The following is a 19,600-nucleotide window of genomic DNA, read 5'->3' on the forward strand; positions in this document are numbered from 1 at the left end:
ATTGTAGGCACATTCCTGCACTTTGTAGTGTAGGAGAGAAACAGGCAGGTATCATAACACCAGAACACTTTATCTACTCAAATCCAAACTATCATTCTGCTGTCATTTCCTGCTGTCTTTGGACGGAAGCTGGCTGTGTGGAAAGAGTAAAAACTGTAAACTGAGCTGTGCTCTGAACACATATTTTTTAACAGAGCATGTCCAATAAGACAGAGAATCATGAGAATGAAGAATTGGGATTTCACACTAGTTGTGAACAGGTCTGCAGCCCTGGCTACACAGGAGTCAGGGACTGGATTTGGTTGGTGCAATTGGTGGCGTGGTGTCTCATTTGGTAGGCCAGTGAGTGACCCTGAGGGATGTCTCTCAGATGAGAGGGAGAACCACCACGCTCCACACATGAATATATTACACACCATATGCACAGAGTTACAGCAGGAATCACACCCTCACCCCATCCCCCCCCCAAATAAAAAAAAAATCAACTGCAATGCAGTCCTGACAACATCTGGCCAGCGAGACCTTGATGAATATTTTTTAAAGAGAGGAATACAGCCAACGTAGAACAGTGTGGTACAGCCATGAAGCTGCAGGAAAACTGGGCCAGTGATGCCACGAGTTCCCGGAAAATTCACTTTTTTTCTTTTCGTTCCTACCTCATCAAAGCCGCTGTCCTCTTTCTTGAAAGCTGCAGAGAGAAGAAAGGAAGAGAGAGTCAGACAGTGGCATCTTTTTCCAAGAATGAACACAATAAAAAAAAATAAAAACGTTTCTAATGGTGGAGATGCAGCACAGTACCGTGTCAGTGTGCTGACATTTTTTTTCAGGAATTCATTTTGAGCTGGTTCTGGTGATGAATCGGTTTGCTTCTCTATATTATGGACTTTTATTAAAGAAGGCAGAACGCAGAATTAGATGGGATGAAAAAAAAAAAGAAGGAACACAGTGATCTTTTTATTTTTGCAGATTTGGGTAAAAAAAAAAAAATCAACATCTGCTGTTCAGTGTTCCATGACCTGGCTACCAGCACTGATGAAAATGATGCAGGTATTTCAAACTCTGAAAAGAAGCTCTTTGCATCGTTGCAACAATGAAAACATCCAAGCTTTTATATTATGTGGTGCTGTTCACCCTTCCCTTCCCTCATTATCTGCATTCACAGTTTGGGCAACTTTACAACAGGCATCCAACACTTCCCTGTCCACTGCTGCTTTTATACAGTACAGGAAGCATGCTTTAAACCCAAGTGACACATAAACACAGATATTTTAGACAAAGAGGCTTTATGAGATGCAGCATGAGCTGAACTTCTCTAAAAGGCTTGCTCTTAGAGAAATACTACTGACATAAGAATTAGCTCCACTCTAATGCACAGATAATGCCATACTATAACTAATAATCTGATCATAATCATAACTTAGGAATCACATTTTCTCAGATAAGTGAACAGTGATTTACACAAACAAATAAAAGCAACCGATGATGAGACTAAAAAGAGATTTTTAATATTTTGTGTTTGAAAATGACCTCAGGAGAAGACGTATGGCTTATTTATTTATGCTTTACATCCGATACACAAATGGACGCAGCCTTCTGCCCGTACATAGCATACGGGTACAAACCAAACGTTGCAATACCAGCGGAAATCTTGGGGGCAGCGTCGAGCAAGTGTAGCCAACATTTTAAGCCAGACCAGAAAAACACACCGAAGAAGTAGACTTTGGAAAATGGCTGAAATAATGAGGGAAGATCGTTTGGAGCCACACACATATATGATGTTACCACGCCCAGGCCGAAAGAAGTGAAGGTCTGTGGGAGACTGCGCCCTCTAGTGGATGCATTCTATGATGTCCATCACAACGTAAAGGATGCGTGGCAGTGCTTGGGTAGTGACTGTTATGTCATATAAAATTATGCATCTATTTTTGTATAAGAGGCATTAGAAGGAAGAATGTGCGATTTTTTGATCCAGCAGATGTCGCCCTTGAGCACCAGCATGAAACCAAAACAACTCGCGCTGCATTGTTGTGTTAGCATGCTAACGCTAGCGTTCTTTATTATGCTCGTATCTTCACACTGCATGTAAATTTACCTGAAATGAGCGTGATCTAGAAACACAGTTAAGCAGTGAGTACAGTATGTTATTCTTCTTTTCTCTAGTCCCTCAATTAAACAACTTTTATACGCGAGGGGAGGAGTCAGCCGGCCGTCCCGGCGATGTAAACAAAGTGAAGATAGGACTCTGAAAACTCTGAAAACATCACAGACAGTGGGACTCGGGTGTTACACCCATTGTAGACAGTCATGACTCACAGAGTTATTTTCAGAGGATATACTTGATTTATATTTAAGTGTGAAAAATCACATATTCTTCCTTTAATGAGGTTTAACTCTGCAGGTTATTCTGATTGTTTATTAAATGCACCTGGTCTTGGAACCACGTTTTAAAACGCCACTGCTGATATTAGAAAATAGCAGCTTCTGGGGTGCCGGTAGCTTAGTGGTTAGAAGCTATAGTCCTCCAAGTTGGTGGCCCGGGTTCAAATCCGACCTGTGACTTCTTTCCTACTTGACATGCCCCACTCTCTCTCTCTCTATCTGATTTCTGACTCTATCCACTCATCTAACTCTCCAAGAAAGGCATGAAAAGTCCAAATATAAGCTTCCTAAGAGGAGACTGCTGTCTTATCTGGTGTTATTATTTTGTTCATAGTTAGTCTCGATTTAATGATAACGTTTTAGTATAGCGATTAAATATCATCGCCACTGATTCAAGGTGGTGTTTTTTTAAATCATTTGGATCAGTTTGTTGGTTGTTGCTCTCCTAATATGGCTGTTTAATCACCATTAAACAGCCATATTAGGAGAGCAACAACCAACAAGTAGGGCCTAAAAGTAGCACCACATTTAAGCTCCTTCAAATTGAACCATTTTCAGATTCAAATATTCAACAACATTTTGCTCATACTTTATGCTTTACTTTCGGTTCACATATGATGCATGCTATCCTTCATGCGTTTGGTGATATCTAAAGGCAGGCGACTTGTGACTTCTTCTTTGCTTTTATGCTGACTGTGAGAAATTTGACTTTGTACAATTTCGGTCGGACCAACATGTTTACATGCATTTTAAAAGTCCGGTTTTGGTCCGTCTAACAAAATAAATTGACTTTTTCTAACTGCATGTAAACATACTGATTGACCATGTTCCTCCAGGGGCGATGTAGAGTCACAGATTGCAGTTGATGTCAATATCCTGCAAACTTCTAGGAAGAAATTAACTGTTTGTGTCGACAGCTGTGATTTCTGAATGATCCTTCAGAAGACCATTATTAATAGACAAATGATGATTTTACAGTTATTAACTCCTCATGATAATGATGTTGTCTGCAGAGAAAGGCGGTGCAGATGGCTCGCAGACAGAGTGCTCCTTGGGGCTGCTGTGTGGTGAAATTACCTTTTTATGTCAGAGCGAGTGTTTGGAAGTGTTGTCAGTGAAGCCACTGAGCCGTTAAACTGCTGCCTCTCTCTCCTCAGAGGGTTCGCACACACACACACACACACACACACACACACACACACACACACACACACACACACACACATATACCCCAAAGACTTCCCAGACACTCCAGACAGCAGCATCCCAGCCACAAATCCACACTCAATACAATGGATTAGACTGCAGGTAGACAATACAGCTCGTGCACTGCATGGCTGACGTGGAAGATTTAGTGCTCTGTGGGTGGGAGGGGCTTTTTACACGGTCAAGTTCAATGGGTGTTGGAAATATAATCTGTACATTGCTAAATATCCACTACAATAAATATCTACAAGGGTTTTTGGGAATCAAATTTGTATTAAGATTAATGCCATGTAGTCCCAGCTGAAATTTGCACAAAATACATTTTACTGCAATTTCTCTGACCATTATTGTAATTATTGGGGATAATATTTTGTATATCCTCAAGCTTAGATTGTGATCTTTATAGTTCCATGTAGCGTCTTTTCACAAATTATTATTATTATTTTTTAATACTCTTTATTGAAGATTACAATATAACACACAATACCCCACACAGTACCCCCCCCCCCCCCCCTAGAGAAAGAACTAGAGAATAAAATAGAAAACAAATGGATAATAAAAAACAACAATAATTTAAAAAAGAAACTAAAACAAACCTAAATATATGTAAATTTACATGTTCTTACGCTCTTGCACATATACATGTTTATACATGAAAGGGGATAATAATAATAATAATAATAATAATAAAAAGAGATAGACTTAACTTATTCTTATTCTCTTTTCACAAATTGATCTGGTTTCTAACGTGGTGCTGCTGAATCCTAATCTCCAAACGCACAGATTCACAGCCTTTGAGGCACTTTCCCTGTACGTCTCTTAAGTGTTTAGTGCTGTCCCACTGTGAAAAGGCTCTGGTGTGGACTAGATCACACGCGTTCCGTGAGTCTGCATTTCTGCAGACTGTCCTCTGAGATGTACCCAGAATTCATAGCACACACACTGTGTGACATGGGGGACTTGATCTTCCAGTGCCCTGCTGAAGGTGAAAAAAAAAAAAGCAAGCGTGGACGTGATGGGAAAACCTGCAAATCATTTTAAGTGACAATCTCTGGCCTAGTGAATTATTTTTGTGGGGCGACTGTGGCTCAGTGGTAGAGTCGGTCTTCTCTCAACCGGACGGTTTGGGGGTTCGATCCCCAGCTCCTGCAGCAACGTGTCCGAAGTGACCTTGGGCAAGACACTTAACCCTGAATTGCTCCCACTGCTTCAAAAGTTATTTTCTGTCTTTCAGTCAAATATTCATTTACATCATTTTTTTTTTCAAAATTGATAGTTTGCTAAAATATTTAAAGAAATACAAAAACATCCAAAGATGGGCTTACATCTTAATTTTATGGGACATCTCGTTTCCAGGCAACATGTGATGTCATGATAGTATGTCCCACTGCAACATATCTGAATCTGAAACTATAAATATGAATATCCCATTCAGGACCATAAAGCTATCTTTCCATCCATCTACAGTATCTATCAATCTACAGTATCTATCCTTCTACTTTATCTATCTTTCTACCATCACAAGCCCTCACTGACTCACACACTGCAGCCCTGACGCCAATCAAGTCCATGCGCATTCAGTGCTTAGGTTTTAGGCTGGACGTTGGGATTGGTCCAAGATACTTCACAACTATTCTCACTCATAACTCGGACGATGCTACAAAATGGCAGGTTTCCTTTAAAGTGCACTATTGGGTGATTTCAGACACAGTCACAATCAGGAATATTCTGAATGTATTTAAAGGATGAAAGGCGTGATACCGACTTCATTTCTGTCTTTAAGTGTGAATATATGCAATATGCAATTAGCTTAGCTTTGCATACAGAATGGACGCAAGGTTAACTAAGCATTGCTCAAAGTAAGAAAATAATAATCCACCATCTGACAATGTTTCACTTTTATTATTTCACATAAATGTTTTAAAACCAAACTGACCTTTACTGTGCTTTCTCTATTCTTTATTTTAACCCTCTGGTTATAATATATTGCACATGATTTTATATATATATTATATATATATTTGAATAAATTAATGTTTTTTAAAACTTATAATAAGGATCCGATGAAGCCTCCTCATCTGAGCTGTGTTTCTGTCAAAACAATCAGATCCTGATGCTGCTGAGATGCTGTCAGAGATTCTTGAAAACAGTTTTCATTCATGCTATATTTATTTCCAGAGCACACACAGAAAATAACACAATCCCCCCCCCCTTTTAAAGGGGACACATTAAATATTGAAGACGGAAGAAGCAGACTCTTTTGTCCAAACTCAGCGCTGAAAAAATCTTTTTTTTTAAAAAAGACTTCTGCCTTAAACCCATAACACCTCATTACTGCGTCTACAGCTTTTCACGCTGAGTCTCTCACTTGAAGGAGATTTTGCCTTTTGATCAAAGTTGTGTGGAAACATTAAGAAGCCAAACCTGTCTTTCAAAGTGAGGAGGGGTTTTTCAGAGACGGTGAATTATCAGCAGGGAGGTGTTGTTAAACCCACATAATGTAACTTAACCCACTTTTTATCTACAGAACACAGACTATCTGGATTAAGGTTTATTTATAGCCAATATGGAAGACATGTGTTCGTCCCGTTGGTGAGTTTCATTTACATTTGAAGGGGGAACATTTCAAGTGCTTAGTTTTTATTTCTTCTTGTCATAGACATCAAAAGGTTGGGAATACAGTTTGTGTTGGAAGACGGACTACAGCGGACTACTCTGGATATTCTCCTGACCTGGCTGTTCACATATGCTCCTCACAGCAGGAGACTTTCACTGTCAGACAGGGGGGGTGGGGGGGTGGGGGGGGTCTCCTGAGATAAGACGTGGCGTAAAAAAAACGATGTGGAAGGATGGGACGAAGCAACAGAGTCCGCTATATACGATGCTATAAAGGGAATATTTGCCTTTATATCAATATGTGTTGTTCAACAGAATCACAATGTCAAGAAAACATGCAGACACTCTGTGCACAGTGCAGCAGTCGAGGTTTAGAAACGTCACTCCCCCTCTCGTTTTCTGCAAGTGTGGAAGACCTACATGACTATGCTGTCCTGAGTTTAGTGGAGAACTGTCTTTCTACCACTCTGGCAGGTGCAGAGCCAGGGGGTGGGCAGGCATGGCCATGACCCCCCCTCCCCCCCGCCCCAAAAAAAACACTCCACATTTATGTTAAAGTCATCTATTTTTCCCGAGAAGTGTATTTTTTTAATTAGCTTTTTGATGCTATAACAAGGTATAAAATGCCATGAGTGACAGCCCAGCACATGTGAAGGTCATGTTATCCATGTTTGTATGGATAAAGATTAGACTTTATGGGAACACTGGTTCTGTTTTAAAATGAAAACATAAAAGGTGTGGACTTGATGTGCGTGCGTAGCCTTGAACACACCTTGAAGCCACAGCCACAGAAGGCCACACTCCACACCTCCTTCAGAGTTAATTAACATGCTCAAGTGCACCACAATGGCAGAAATGCTCGGTTTATTTACTGCATGCCATAACATATCCTGCAGGTTGAGAAATTGAAGCGATCAACAGCTAACACTGGAAGTAAACACGCCGGCATGTTTGAATTGGAGGATAATTAACACAAAGCATCAGATGAAAAAAATATGTTTGATCTTTTTTTCTAATCAAATTATCTGGAAAAAGCACTGATATGAAAATTCCCAAAATCAAGATGCACCCTAATCTTTTTTTAAAGGTTTATTTTTTAGGCTTTTGGGGACTTTTCTTAAAGATAGGACGAAGGAGAGCGTCAGAAATCAGGGCGAGAAAGAGAGTGGGGAATGACATGTGCACGGGAGAGGATCAACAAGACGGATTTGAACCTCGGCCGCCCACTTGGTGAACTATATAGCCTATGTTCCACACCCTAACCTTTTTAATTATCCGTTTTCCAGTTTCAGGGCGATGCCAAAAACATTTCATTCATATTTGGTAAAGTTTTTATACAAATTGCTAAAAGGGGGGTTTGACATGTTCTATCATTTCCAAATAGGGACGTACAATACACACAACTAACGATATGATGCCTACGAAGATACAGCGTTCTCCAAACCAATTTAATTATGACTTTCAAATTATGAATATCATTTTTTTTAACTTTTTAATTTTGAGGTTGTAATGTTACTTAAAAACAACGATGTATATCTTTTCTTTGCAGAAAGTGACACTGACAATTTCCTTTACAAACACTTTATGAATTTGCTTGTATATCACTTTTCTAGTCTTCTGAGTACTCAAAGCGCTTTTACACCACATGTCACACCTACACATTCGCACACTGATGGTAGAGGCTGCTATGTAATGTGACTATCAGAAGTAACTAATCCCATTCATACACATTCATATGCAGCCGACAGAGCCGCGGGAGTAATTCAGGGTTCAGTGTCTTGCTCAAGGACACATCGGTCATGTGGCTGCAGGAGCTGGGGATCGAACCCTCGACCTTCCGGATTTAGAGACGACTACTCTACCAACTGAGCCACAACCGCCCTAATTTCATTTAAAATTTTAGAAAAAAAATTTTTTTCTAAATAAATCGGAAAATTACAAAAACTGTTGTAGCACAAATAAGTCAAAATCTCCTTAAACAAACCGGTCCCTCCTGTGTTCCTGGTGCAGAAGCACGGAAATTTAAATTTTACCCAACACCTGACATTGTGTCTATTTAAATTTGTATTCCCGTTTTTGAGAAGTTTGGGCTTTACAATTGGCTCTAACATGTAATTCATCACCATAAATCATTAAGAATGCATGGAGGTTGCCCTGTGGCTCTGGTTTTTAATCTCCCCAGCGTATGTCATTAATATGTTTTCGGTGTCTCGAGCTTGAGCATCGTGTTGGTTGTGCTGTTTGTGTAGTTAATCTAGTCTCTGATTTTGTCTCGTCAGTTATGTGTTAACCTTGCGTCTTCACCCTCGCCTTAAAACAAGACGGTTCTTTCTCCACGGCAAAATCTGCACTTGCTTCCACGATATCTGTACGCTTCTCTTCTTCAGCGATGACACCTCAGAAGAGAAGCCAAAAGCAGATAGCGCCCTCTAGTTGTTAAAAAAAAAGAGTATAGCAATATATTTTTTTGTCTCATCGATTGAAATCGTCCATAGCTGTGTTGATGTTTAAAGGCTTTCTATGTGATTTTTCACACTTAAATAGAAATCAAGTATCTCCTCTGAAAATAACTCTGTGAGTCATGACTGTCTACAATGGGTGTAACACCCGAGTCCCACTGTCTGTGATGTTTTCAGAGTCCTATCTTCAGTTTGTTTACATCGCCAGGACGGCCGGCTGACTCCTCCCCTTGCGTATAAAAGTTGTTTAATTGAGGGACTAGAGAAAAGAAGAATAACATACTGTACTCACTGCTTAACTGTGTTTCTAGATCACGCTCATTTCAGGTAAATTTACATGCAGTGTGAAGATACGAGCATAATAAAGATCGCTAGCATTAGCATGCTAACACAACAATGCACCGCGAGTTGTTTTGTTTTCATTCTGGTGCTCAAGGGCGACATCTGCTGGATCAAGAAAATCGCATATAAAGCCTTTAATTGCATTGCAAAGCATTTACTATCCTCATAATCCATTCAGGTTTTCTCCATGTTCCTGAAAACACAACCTGCCAGCCTCACGTTCACAATCTGACAGCTCTCTAATGACCCGGCTCTGCAGCAGCAGACCTGAGCTCACAGTTCACAAAGGGTTGACAAAAAAAACGCCGCATCGGTCCATTAACCACGTTTGAAGCCATTAAAATGAAAACATCCACAATGCATCATGTTACCCGGGACCATAAATTGACGTGCGATACAGCTCCTGCCCACTGGGACCCGTTGGACCAACACTGTTTGAAGGACATAAACAATAAGCCGGCTCTTGACTGTGCTTTGTTAAAGCATCCGTAGTGCAGAGCGAGAGGCCGATCGATGCTCAGATGTGTTGATTTGGAGGGGAGGAAAGATGGCCAATAGGAGATCAGAGTCAGCACAGCGGAAAAAGTCAATGCCAATCTTTCTTCTCCCGCAACATCGACCCAAACTCACTTCTGCTCATTTCTCATCTTTTCTTACAGGCTGCATCCACCTATTCATTCTGCACGCACGCTGCTTCAAAGGCCACTGAACCCTGTGAAGATGCTGAGGTCCTCTGCATGTGTGTATCTGTGTGTGTGTGTGTGTGTGTGTGTGTGTGTGTGTGTGTATGAATATCTGCTGCAGGATGTGCGTGCGTGAGTATAAGAGAGAGAAAAAGAGGAAGAGAGACGGACAGAAAAGTTGAAATGAGATTGGACGGGTGCACCTTGACAACCCGTGATGGGAGTCGATGTTAGTGATGATTTTTGTTCACATATGAGAATACTCCATCAGCAGAGCGATCAATACTGGATTAGAACGTTTTGAAGAAAGGATGATGATGATGAAGATGATGAAGATGAGGCAGGGGTAAACTTCTTACTCTGCACATTTCCTGCACAAAACTCATAGCACATAGTTCCCCCGACCTCTCCTGTCTTTTTACTAATTAGAACAATATTTGATCGATCAATGAGTTAACTCGCGTAAAAAATGAAATTACCAAGAAGTTGACGGTTGATTCATCGTTAAAGTTTTAGATTTGTTGCTTTTCCTAGATTGAAAACATAAAAGTTATTTCAGTTTTGGATTATTGCTCAGACAAATCTAGCACGTTACAAGTTTGTGGTATTTTCTGATTTATGATCGACCAACAATTATTGATTAAAAAACAAACAACTGACGGCTGAATGAATACTTAAACTGCTTAGCTGCAGTGTAGGTCTGTATGGATCACTATATATCTGTCACAGTAAGCTTTGGGAACCAGAGCCAGACTAATTTACAACTCATGAGACTGGAACACAAATAAGAGCAGCAGAATCGATAAGAAGATCGATATTTTCTTTGCAATTATTCCAGGGTTCCTGCACAATTTTAAAAATCAAATTGAAGACTTTTTAAAATACCATTTTAAGACCCAACTCAAGGGAAATTAATCAGATTTTTGCACCACTTATGTTGTACGTGTGGCTATGATTCCCATCCTCTTAAGTTTAAAAGCTTTTTTTGTATATTGCAAGTTGCCTCTTAATAATTTTTTTTTGCCCCTGCCAACTATTTTGTCCACTCTTCTGTTAGGAGTTTGACGATGCACATATCATTTTTGAATAAGCAATTCCTCCCCAAAATTACAATCTCTCGATCAAAGTGCCGTTACAATTTTTACGTTTTTTTCTCTTAAGTAACAAGAGGACATTTTCGGGACTTAAATTGTAATGATCTACTCTGAGACTTTTTAAGGAACCCGCGGGAACTCTGGATTTTAAAGAGCCTGTTCAACAAGCCACTTTATGGAAGCACATTTATTAATATCATACTTCTGTAATCTGTTCTAGTGTAGCCTCCTGTCGGCCGTGAAGCCCTGCCACAGGAGACTCTAAATAAAAGACTGTCGCTTTATTGAGAGTCTCTTTTTGTTTTTCTTTTATCTGTTGGTTTCACAAGCTCTCAGTTAAAGACAGAAACAGCCTTACAGGAATTGTTGAAATCTGTTCGAAGATAATCGGCGTGAAACAGAGATATGTAAACTCTTTTTGTAACCAGCAGATCCTCAGAAAGGCCGAGAGTATTTTAGCCTCTTCTGGTCATGCACTCTTTAGATAATTTTATCTGCTGCCATCACGTCGACGTTATGTTTTTACCCGCCTGTAAAAATAACCGCTACTCAAAATCGTTCGTCCCCTCAGCGATCGATTACTCAACGCTCCTTAACGATTTTATCTTTTGGCGCCACATTTCTTTTATTTATTATTTTTATTTGACTGATCACTCTAGTGTGTTTTCATTTCGTCTTCAGTCCGGCTGTCTTTTAATCAGCATGTCCAATATCAGTGTCTCCTTTAGGTCTTATCAATGTTTTAACTCCTTGTGTAAGCTGTTGCTTGTACGTCAGCTTGTCTTTGTTCGTGCTTCTTTCTCATGTGTACGAGCTGCTCCACACCAATTGCCCCAAGAGGGATTAATAAAGTTGTTTGAATTGAATCGAATTGAATGTGCTGACAGGATTGTAACCTATGGAGCTGGAGGACTCTAGAGGACAAACTACATGATGACGCCGTTTCCAAACCAGCTCAAACATTGCATTCTGTGTTAAATGTTAAGCAGAAAAACTTTTCAGAATTACATGGGGTACAGGCCCTGGGGTCATCCTATTGACAATATATAAAGATGGACAACATACCAACTCATCCCAAAGTACAAAGATGAAGCCAAAATAACTCTGTGACAGTTGCTATGTTGCGAGCCAGAGTCTGGGTAGTAGTGATCAGCTGGAGGAGCCACATTATGGACGCCATGCCTCGTCTGCTGACTGAGGCACATATTTGACCTGCTGATAAAATGTCAAAGAGCCCTCAGGTCGGTATGAGTCCACCGCAGAACGGATTCTTGTGCTCGCTTGAATCAGACACTCACTGTTATTGAAATTTCAATGACTCCTGTGTTGGTGTTTGTTGCGTTTCCTCTCACTGTTTCTCCTTTACTTTGCTAATCTGGTACGCACGGCGCCGCAGGAGACGCATTTGTCAACAGAGCTGTCAATCATGGCATTTAATACTTTTATAGCATCAAATATCTTATTACTGAAACTTGTTAGAAAAACAATCAAATTGGACTCAAATCAAATCTCATAGTGAGAATGTTATATCTAATGTGTAATTTGATTTTACAGTTTAACCAAAGTCCCATCTGTTTCCATGAAGGACGTTGGCTTTATGAGCAGTACAGCCGTCAGTCAGTAGGGGGAGCTCTAAATATTTTGGATTCACTTGAGGTAGGGTGTTTCGCTGTCCATTCTTTATACAGTTGGATGACGATGATTAATGAAGATAAGCTGACATCAAACATAGATGAGTTTAAGTGAATGCAGAATGTTGTCATTCAAACAAAGCCGAGTTCATCTACAAGGGATGAAACCAAAAGTAAAGGGTCCTTCTGTGTAGTAGAAGGTCTCTGTGATGGACCTAAATTATATTCCCCCAAAAACCTAAACCTAAATTATATACCCCCCAAAAAATCAGACCTTAAATTGTTAGTCATAAATAAATGTTTTGATAATTCATAAATAATTAATAAACATTTTTTTTCAAGCTGGGATATTTATTTTTTATTCATTTCTGTGTGAAAGCAAAGTGAATTCCTGGGACCATTTGTCAGAGAAACACAGACACTGACAGATATCTTCATGAGATCTATTTAGTGTAAAGTCCAAATGATTCACCGATTACAACAACCAGCAGAACAATCCATGATAAAAAAAAAAAACAAACATAAAAATAAAGATTTCATTCAGGCTAAATATATACAACTGAGGTTTTAGTCCTCGTCGTTTTGAGTTTCTATTTTTTCCTAGAAAGTGGTCAGACGCAGCAGCCTGCAGGCAAGGTTGAGGAATGAATAAAGCAAATAAATGTATAGATAATTAATGATAATGATGAAGGTGATGAGTCTGTAACGCTATAATGATGAGGGTATTTATGAAATAAAAAAAACACTCTTGCTCTAGGAATCAGAATAAAGCCATCCTCAAATACATGACAGCACATCTCCAGGAAAACATTCCTGCTTGTTCAAAGCCTCTTTCATCATAACTGTTGTTAACTTCACAACAGTTCAGAACTGAGAGTGTCGAAAGACTGAATCAGCAGTCACCGTCATTAAATTGAAGACATAATAGATTTTGTTTAAAGAAATGCGGTCTGACCAAACTGTTACTGTGACCAGCGGCAGCTCGGTAGGAAATCAGCAGCCTGTGGGTTTTCTGCTGCTGGAGACATTTTTGTGTTCACATTTTTTTTCTTTTTTGCACAAAGAGCTGGAAAAAAAAAAGGCTGGAAAATGGGAAAAACTCGTCCTTTGAGTTACTCACCAATGCTCCTGAAACTCTCTGACAAAGTTCTCCTCAACTTTTTCATTTTGCCGATTTTCTCCACGGGCTGGGAGGCTGGCATCAGGTCGCACATTTCTTTCTTTATTCTCCACCGAGTTTGGCAGCGGGACTGGCTGGCAGCGGGACTGGCAGCGGTTTGAAGCGGAGAAGGAGGTCCGGTGTTTCAGGCAGCCCTGCGGGGCTTCTTGAGCCCAGCTGCAGCGCTCTGGCAAAACAGGAAACGGAGCCTCAACGGCTCTTACTCCTCTCATCAACTAGTAAAAACAAATGCCTTCTTGAGATTTTTTTTTTTTTTCCAAGAATGCAACTACATTTCCAAAGAGGCAGTAAAAAGTCCGCGCAGAAGCAGGAGCATCCACACTGGAGACTGTGCGTAAAATTCGCTGCGCCTTACCGGTGCGTCTTTTTGGGGGGTTTAGATCCTGAAATATGCGCTCTGTAGCTCTGACTTCTTTCTTTCTTCTCTCTGCGTCCCAGTCGCTCCCCTGCTCCACCGCAATCGAGATGTCATTTTTGGGATTTCTCTCTCTGGTTTCGACCCGCAGACCCCGCCCTGGATGCGAGGATTGGAGGGATCCCGGGGAGCTCCGTGTTCCTATTTGTCCACGCGACTGTCCGTCAAAAGGGGGCCACAGCTCCGCCCTGTAATGTGTTGCAGGAGGAGGAATATTTTTTCATGGACCAGATTGTTGTCAGAGCTCCTGCTTGAGACTGCTGCCCTCTGCAAGACCCGGTCATTGTGTGCAGGTCGAGGTACTCCCCCCAAATATCAGCCTCATAAGCAGGATTCTGATTTGAGATGGAAAACATAATAGATGATATTTTACATTTAAACGAATTAAACCAGGCTCTGTTGTGAACTGTGTTTCATTCATTAATCCCATTTTTACTATGATAAATTACTACGTCTAATTCAAATCCTCAAACAAATGCATACAGTTTGGTTCTGCATACTAACAGGCTGATTAGTAGATCGCTCTTACACTTGGTAAAAGAAGCTCAGCTTTATAGCCATGAAATAAAATCATGACTATGACACATCAGCCAGGGCTGCTGCCAGGATTTCTGCACCCCATGAAAAAGTGTGACATCGGGCCCCCCAACAAAACCTCAGTCCATCATGTGATATTAACATAACTACACCTCCATGACACAATAGATCCATTAAAAACATTAAATTAAGGTCGTTAACTACAAAATATGAAGTGCCCAGATCTTATATTTTTGTTGCTGTGGTATCTGAACAGGTATCTATATTGTTAGATTTTTACCTGTATCGTATTGAAACTCAGAATTCTGGTTTTATTAAGACTATTAACTTTATGTTACACCCTAACAATCTTGATTGAAGTTTTAATTAAACAATAACGATGACTTGAGTGATTTAATATTTGCATCTATTTGGCATTTCAAGCATATAAAAGATTTTTGTCTTTTTTACAGTTAAGAAATAGTCAAGTTCATTTATTCGGCCAATGACAGTTCTGACTCATAGTTTAGTTTATTTGCACATTTTTTAAAGAGTCAAACAGAAAATTAAAACAAATAAAATATAAAACACACGTGCAGGTGAGGTAGAAACCCACGAGGGCTTATCTCAAAACCTCACCTTAAGAGATTAAACAAAGTTAAAATAAAATACAGTAAAAATAACAAAGTAAGAATATTTACTATCACAAATCAAATTTACCCAATTGAAAATTACATACAAACAATGAAAACATAAAAATAGAGCAGAACAGGACATACAGTATGTAGACAATATAACAAAATCAGTGCTTTCACACTTTGCATAAAATGCCTGAAAACGTCCTGAAGTTTTCACGTTGAGCCTCAAATGTGAAAGCAAACAGCCACATTTTTCACTCTGTAGCTGTTTTCACAATCCTCCTGATCTGGTTGTTCACACATGCATGGCATTGGTTGCGTGCATACAGTCGATGGATGTCCCCCCCCCCCCCCCGGTCACAGGTAATGAGCTTCACCACCCCCTCCCACTTACTCAAGGAAGGTGATTCACCTGAGCTCACATCAAAAAACTTGAGACGTTTCCAGCGGTTTTGTGCATGTGTGAACAAGGCTTCTGACTTTACCCTGCCAGTGTTGCCTGTGCACAACCATGCACTGAATTCTGCTGCTTCATTATGTTTCTTCTACGTTCTTTTGTTGATATTGTGATCGTGTCGAACTTCAGGTACTGTAGCACTGATATAAAGCCAAAAATGTCATTATAATATAAAATTATATATATCAATTTCAGGCCAAATAAGGACCCCTCCCTCCATCCGGACTCAGTCCCTCTTTCCCCCCGCGATGATGCCCATGAGCTCAGCTACAGTTATGCTTTAGTCATGATTTTGCAGAAACATATTCCTTTATAAAAGTCACTTGATGATGATATTCATCAGCCTATTTCTGCCACCCCAAAAAAAAAAATCATTCTTTGACAGTTAACTTTCTTTGGTATATATTAGAGATTAAAGCTAGCTCTGGGATTACAGCTATCACAGTTCTGAAAAGCCAGCATCAATAATCTAAATCCTGCAGCAGTGTGCTCGTGAGCTCTGTTCTGTTTCTGTCATGTGTCTTTATGTTCCGACCGGCATCTCTGATCTGATCATGGGCTGTGCTGCAGTCACCACAGCAGCTGCATGAGTAATTCAGAGGCATGAACAGAGAGGCATGGTGTGGGAGAGCGTATATCTTTACATGTGTCTGTGTTGGCTCTCGAGAACGGCGGCTCTGGAAACATCTCTGGAATGCAGAGGGCTGAATGTTTTCATACCGCTTGCCTAATTACTTTGACTGCAGCGCGGTCATAATTGAGACAAATTCACAGCGTGATTAGTTTGAATTGGTCCTTCATTACAGAGCACTTCATAACGATGCATGCTCACGTTTTACCTAACCCACCTCTACAATGTGTTGAACAGTACATCTATAGGAGGACACTTAAAACATAATCTAATGTATGAAAGAGAATTTGACTCTCATTTTAAAATACTTAAAAAAACGAGAAGCACTGAAGTCATAAGGGCTCAAAGGCAGGGGTGGAGCAGTGATTTTAAAAGGTGTTCTAATGCTAGTATATTACCACCCTCTAGCAAATCAACACATTCTGTTTAATTTAATGTCCAATAACTAATGTTAGCTGACACATCAGACAAGAAGACAAAGTTAAAGATAATTAGACACTAACTTTATGAACATCCATTGTGAGTAACCCAGTTAGCTCTAAAAACAAGATTCAACACCGCTCTTTGTGATGCTTTTCTTATTGCCTTATGCCTCAGTCTCTTTATTTCCAGTTTTCATATAAAATGTGCTTTTATTTTGAAAAACCGCAAAGGGGACTTTCGCTATATCGTAAAGTTACGGGAGTAAATAAATACAGCTAAAAGACCAACCAAGAGGAGAAAATGTAAAGATCTCCGTGCTGTGTGTGTGAAGTAAATAAAAAGTGCGGGGGATGAAAATACGTTTCAGTGAAAGTGTGGGTGTCGCAACACCCACAACACCCACGGGTGAGACGCCCCTGCTCAAAGGTGAAAGGCCCTGCTTTGGTTGACCCTTTAATTGGACCAAGTGCAACATTTTAATAACTGACTCTCGTATTAATTTCAATGCTATGTTTAAGGGCTGTCAACATGACTGCGTCACAGCAGGTGAATAATTCAGAGACCTTAACGAGTCACTCACCTTAATCATACTCTAAACACATTACATGCTGACGAGGAACAGTGATGAGGTGAGAAAGATAGACTCTGGTGATAACAGACCAAAGTGATGACGCGCTTTAAACTGTGTTTTGATCATGAAGCCTGATGTCCTTCCATAGTTATATGGGTTATATATTAAATATAAGAAATACACTTAAGACTCAAGTCTCTGTACTGTAAAAAAAAAAAAATAGGCAAATTATCAGCGTCGGATACATACATGTAGCTCACTGCTGAGTCATTCACAGCATGCGGATATCTAGTCTTTATTATGGGGCGATTTAACCACAAAATTGTCACTTCAGAAGACAGTGTACATCTGTGACAGAGGCACCTTCTGTTGTGCCGTCTTCAGTTGTCATCCAGTAAGGTAGCTACGCATATGTGCTCAAGCGAGGGGTGTTTGGAAACATCTGGTTAAAACTGTGCAAAGTGTAAACATAGTTTTTTGACTGGTCCTGAGTTTGCGTTCACAGTGTTGTGTAATTGTCACCTCTGTGTGTGTAGTAGTGTACAGGATGAGCTGGAATGACTCAGGTAATTCTAGCTGTGGGACAGGGGTGGATCAAGGTGGTGGAGAGGGTGGCTTAGGCCCCGACTTGAAATCTGATTAGCAAACAACAACAAAAAAAATATTTTGGCTTTGTTGTAAGTGGCTGCTTGTCGCTTCTTTTTTTTTTTTTTTTTGCATTTCAATGTGGCACAATTCAGTAGTAGCCTTTAATAAAATTGTGACTTATCGTAATCAACCAAAGCCTCTACTGTGATAAATGAATATGTATTTTTTTTTGTATTTAAAGGGCAGGGTTGGTCATTTTCTCCAGATACACTTTTTTAAGATTTTGGTTGAAATTGTCTTTAGGTCCTGAAAAAGGAACGAGGAAAAATCTGTCATCTGCAGCGGTTCTAATGCTGTAAGAACATTAAACAATGTCTGCCACGAGGTACCAATCTGATGAACCAATCACGCCTCCCTGTCTACCTGCTCGTTCTCTACCCCTTTGCGTGCACTAGCCCACGCTCAAAGCAAGTCACAGATGATGGAGTTTGTACTGTGAGGTTGTCGTTGGCGTTGTGAGCAGTAAAATAGTGAGTTTTTTTTTTAACATGTATTATGATAAAGTTTAGTTTTTACACGCCGCTGAATGAGGCGACGTAGTTTCTACACAATGCAAGCGATGAGTTGGAGCAACGGGGCTCGTGCATGTAAGTGAGGGGGCGTGGCTTGTGAGGGAGCACAGAGGGGAGGGGTTTGGTGTAGACACAGCACTGAGGGAATGCTACTTTCAAAATCATGCTAGTCTTCAAACATGATCAACCCTGCCTTTAATAGTCAACAGTAATATATATATATGACCATAATCTGAATTAACAGTTATCCTCATTTGATTGCTGCCAGTAATCTGTAGCAGAGAGACAATATTTGGTCTTAATGTTTAATCATATTTTGACAGGCCATGGTTAACTGCAGGTAAAAAGTCTGTGCTGCGAGCAGAATAGGAAGAACCTACGTGCTGTTATTTGATGATTTCATAGTAATTTAGACTCTAAAAACAGACATCTGCATATCATTTCAACTCACAGAAACACATCTCACAGAAACACATCTCACACACTCTTGTAAGCTCATACTCCGACCCTCGCTGCAGTTGCTGAGACGGTGGGTTTGAAACACATTACCAGTCAGAAACGCAGAAGACAAGAGCTGCTACTGTGATGCAACCTGACAGGCCAAGGCAATATGCCTCAAAACACAACAGGGACTCAAAAAAAAAAAAAAAAAAGGAAAGCCAGAGTACAGAAACGAGGGAGAAAATGAGAGGAGCAGAGTGGGAGCAAATTCCATGCCAATGAAAAGTGCACAGAAGCTCCCGGGCAAGTATGACAGGTGAAGCTGAACGGGGGCAGAGGTGAAGAGCTCGGTGGGTTTATAAAACTTTCATCTTGCTACGCCTCTAATCGGTAGATGGTCCGCTTGATCCCTTACGACTGAAGTCCAAGCGTCAAAGTGTCCCTGGGCGAGACACTGAAGCCAAAACTGCTCCAAAAGCCCAGCTATCACATTGTGAATGTGTGACTTACTTACATTAGACTTGATGAGATGAGTGGCCCTTTGCAAAGCATCCAGTTTATTAATGTATGTGTGTAGGGTGAACGCTGCCATGTTAAAGTAACACAGTGTGAGTGGTTAAAAGGCTGAAATGGGCTCCATAAGTGCAGTCCATTTATCATTTATCATTAGCCCATTCGCTGGATTAAAAATCCTTACAATGCCAATATGCTGCGAGGGGAAAGGTGCCCAGTTTGGACGTTTCTGCCCCCTTGTCTAT

At 40.3% G+C, this 19,600-nt stretch overlaps 2 protein-coding genes across 2 annotated transcripts in view; one reads left to right on the forward strand and one right to left on the reverse strand.

The window, feature by feature from the left end:
* cdk14 (cyclin dependent kinase 14) overlaps positions 1-14,330 on the reverse strand; it is a 206,314-nt gene extending 191,984 nt beyond the window's left edge. The window contains exons 1-2 of the mRNA XM_061049639.1: positions 13,531-14,330; positions 657-688 (exon numbers count right to left, since the gene is read on the reverse strand). Of these exons, the coding sequence (XP_060905622.1) occupies positions 657-688; positions 13,531-13,624 (126 nt within the window). The 5' untranslated portion in view covers positions 13,625-14,330. The remainder of the gene's footprint in view (positions 1-656; positions 689-13,530) is intronic.
* nod1 (nucleotide-binding oligomerization domain containing 1) overlaps positions 1-19,600 on the forward strand; it is a 475,392-nt gene that overhangs the window by 343,842 nt on the left and 111,950 nt on the right. The gene's annotated exons all lie outside the window — the stretch shown is intronic.

Source organism: Labrus mixtus, chromosome 11 (genome assembly GCF_963584025.1).
Source record: "Labrus mixtus chromosome 11, fLabMix1.1, whole genome shotgun sequence".
Taxonomy (NCBI): domain Eukaryota; kingdom Metazoa; phylum Chordata; class Actinopteri; order Labriformes; family Labridae; genus Labrus; species Labrus mixtus.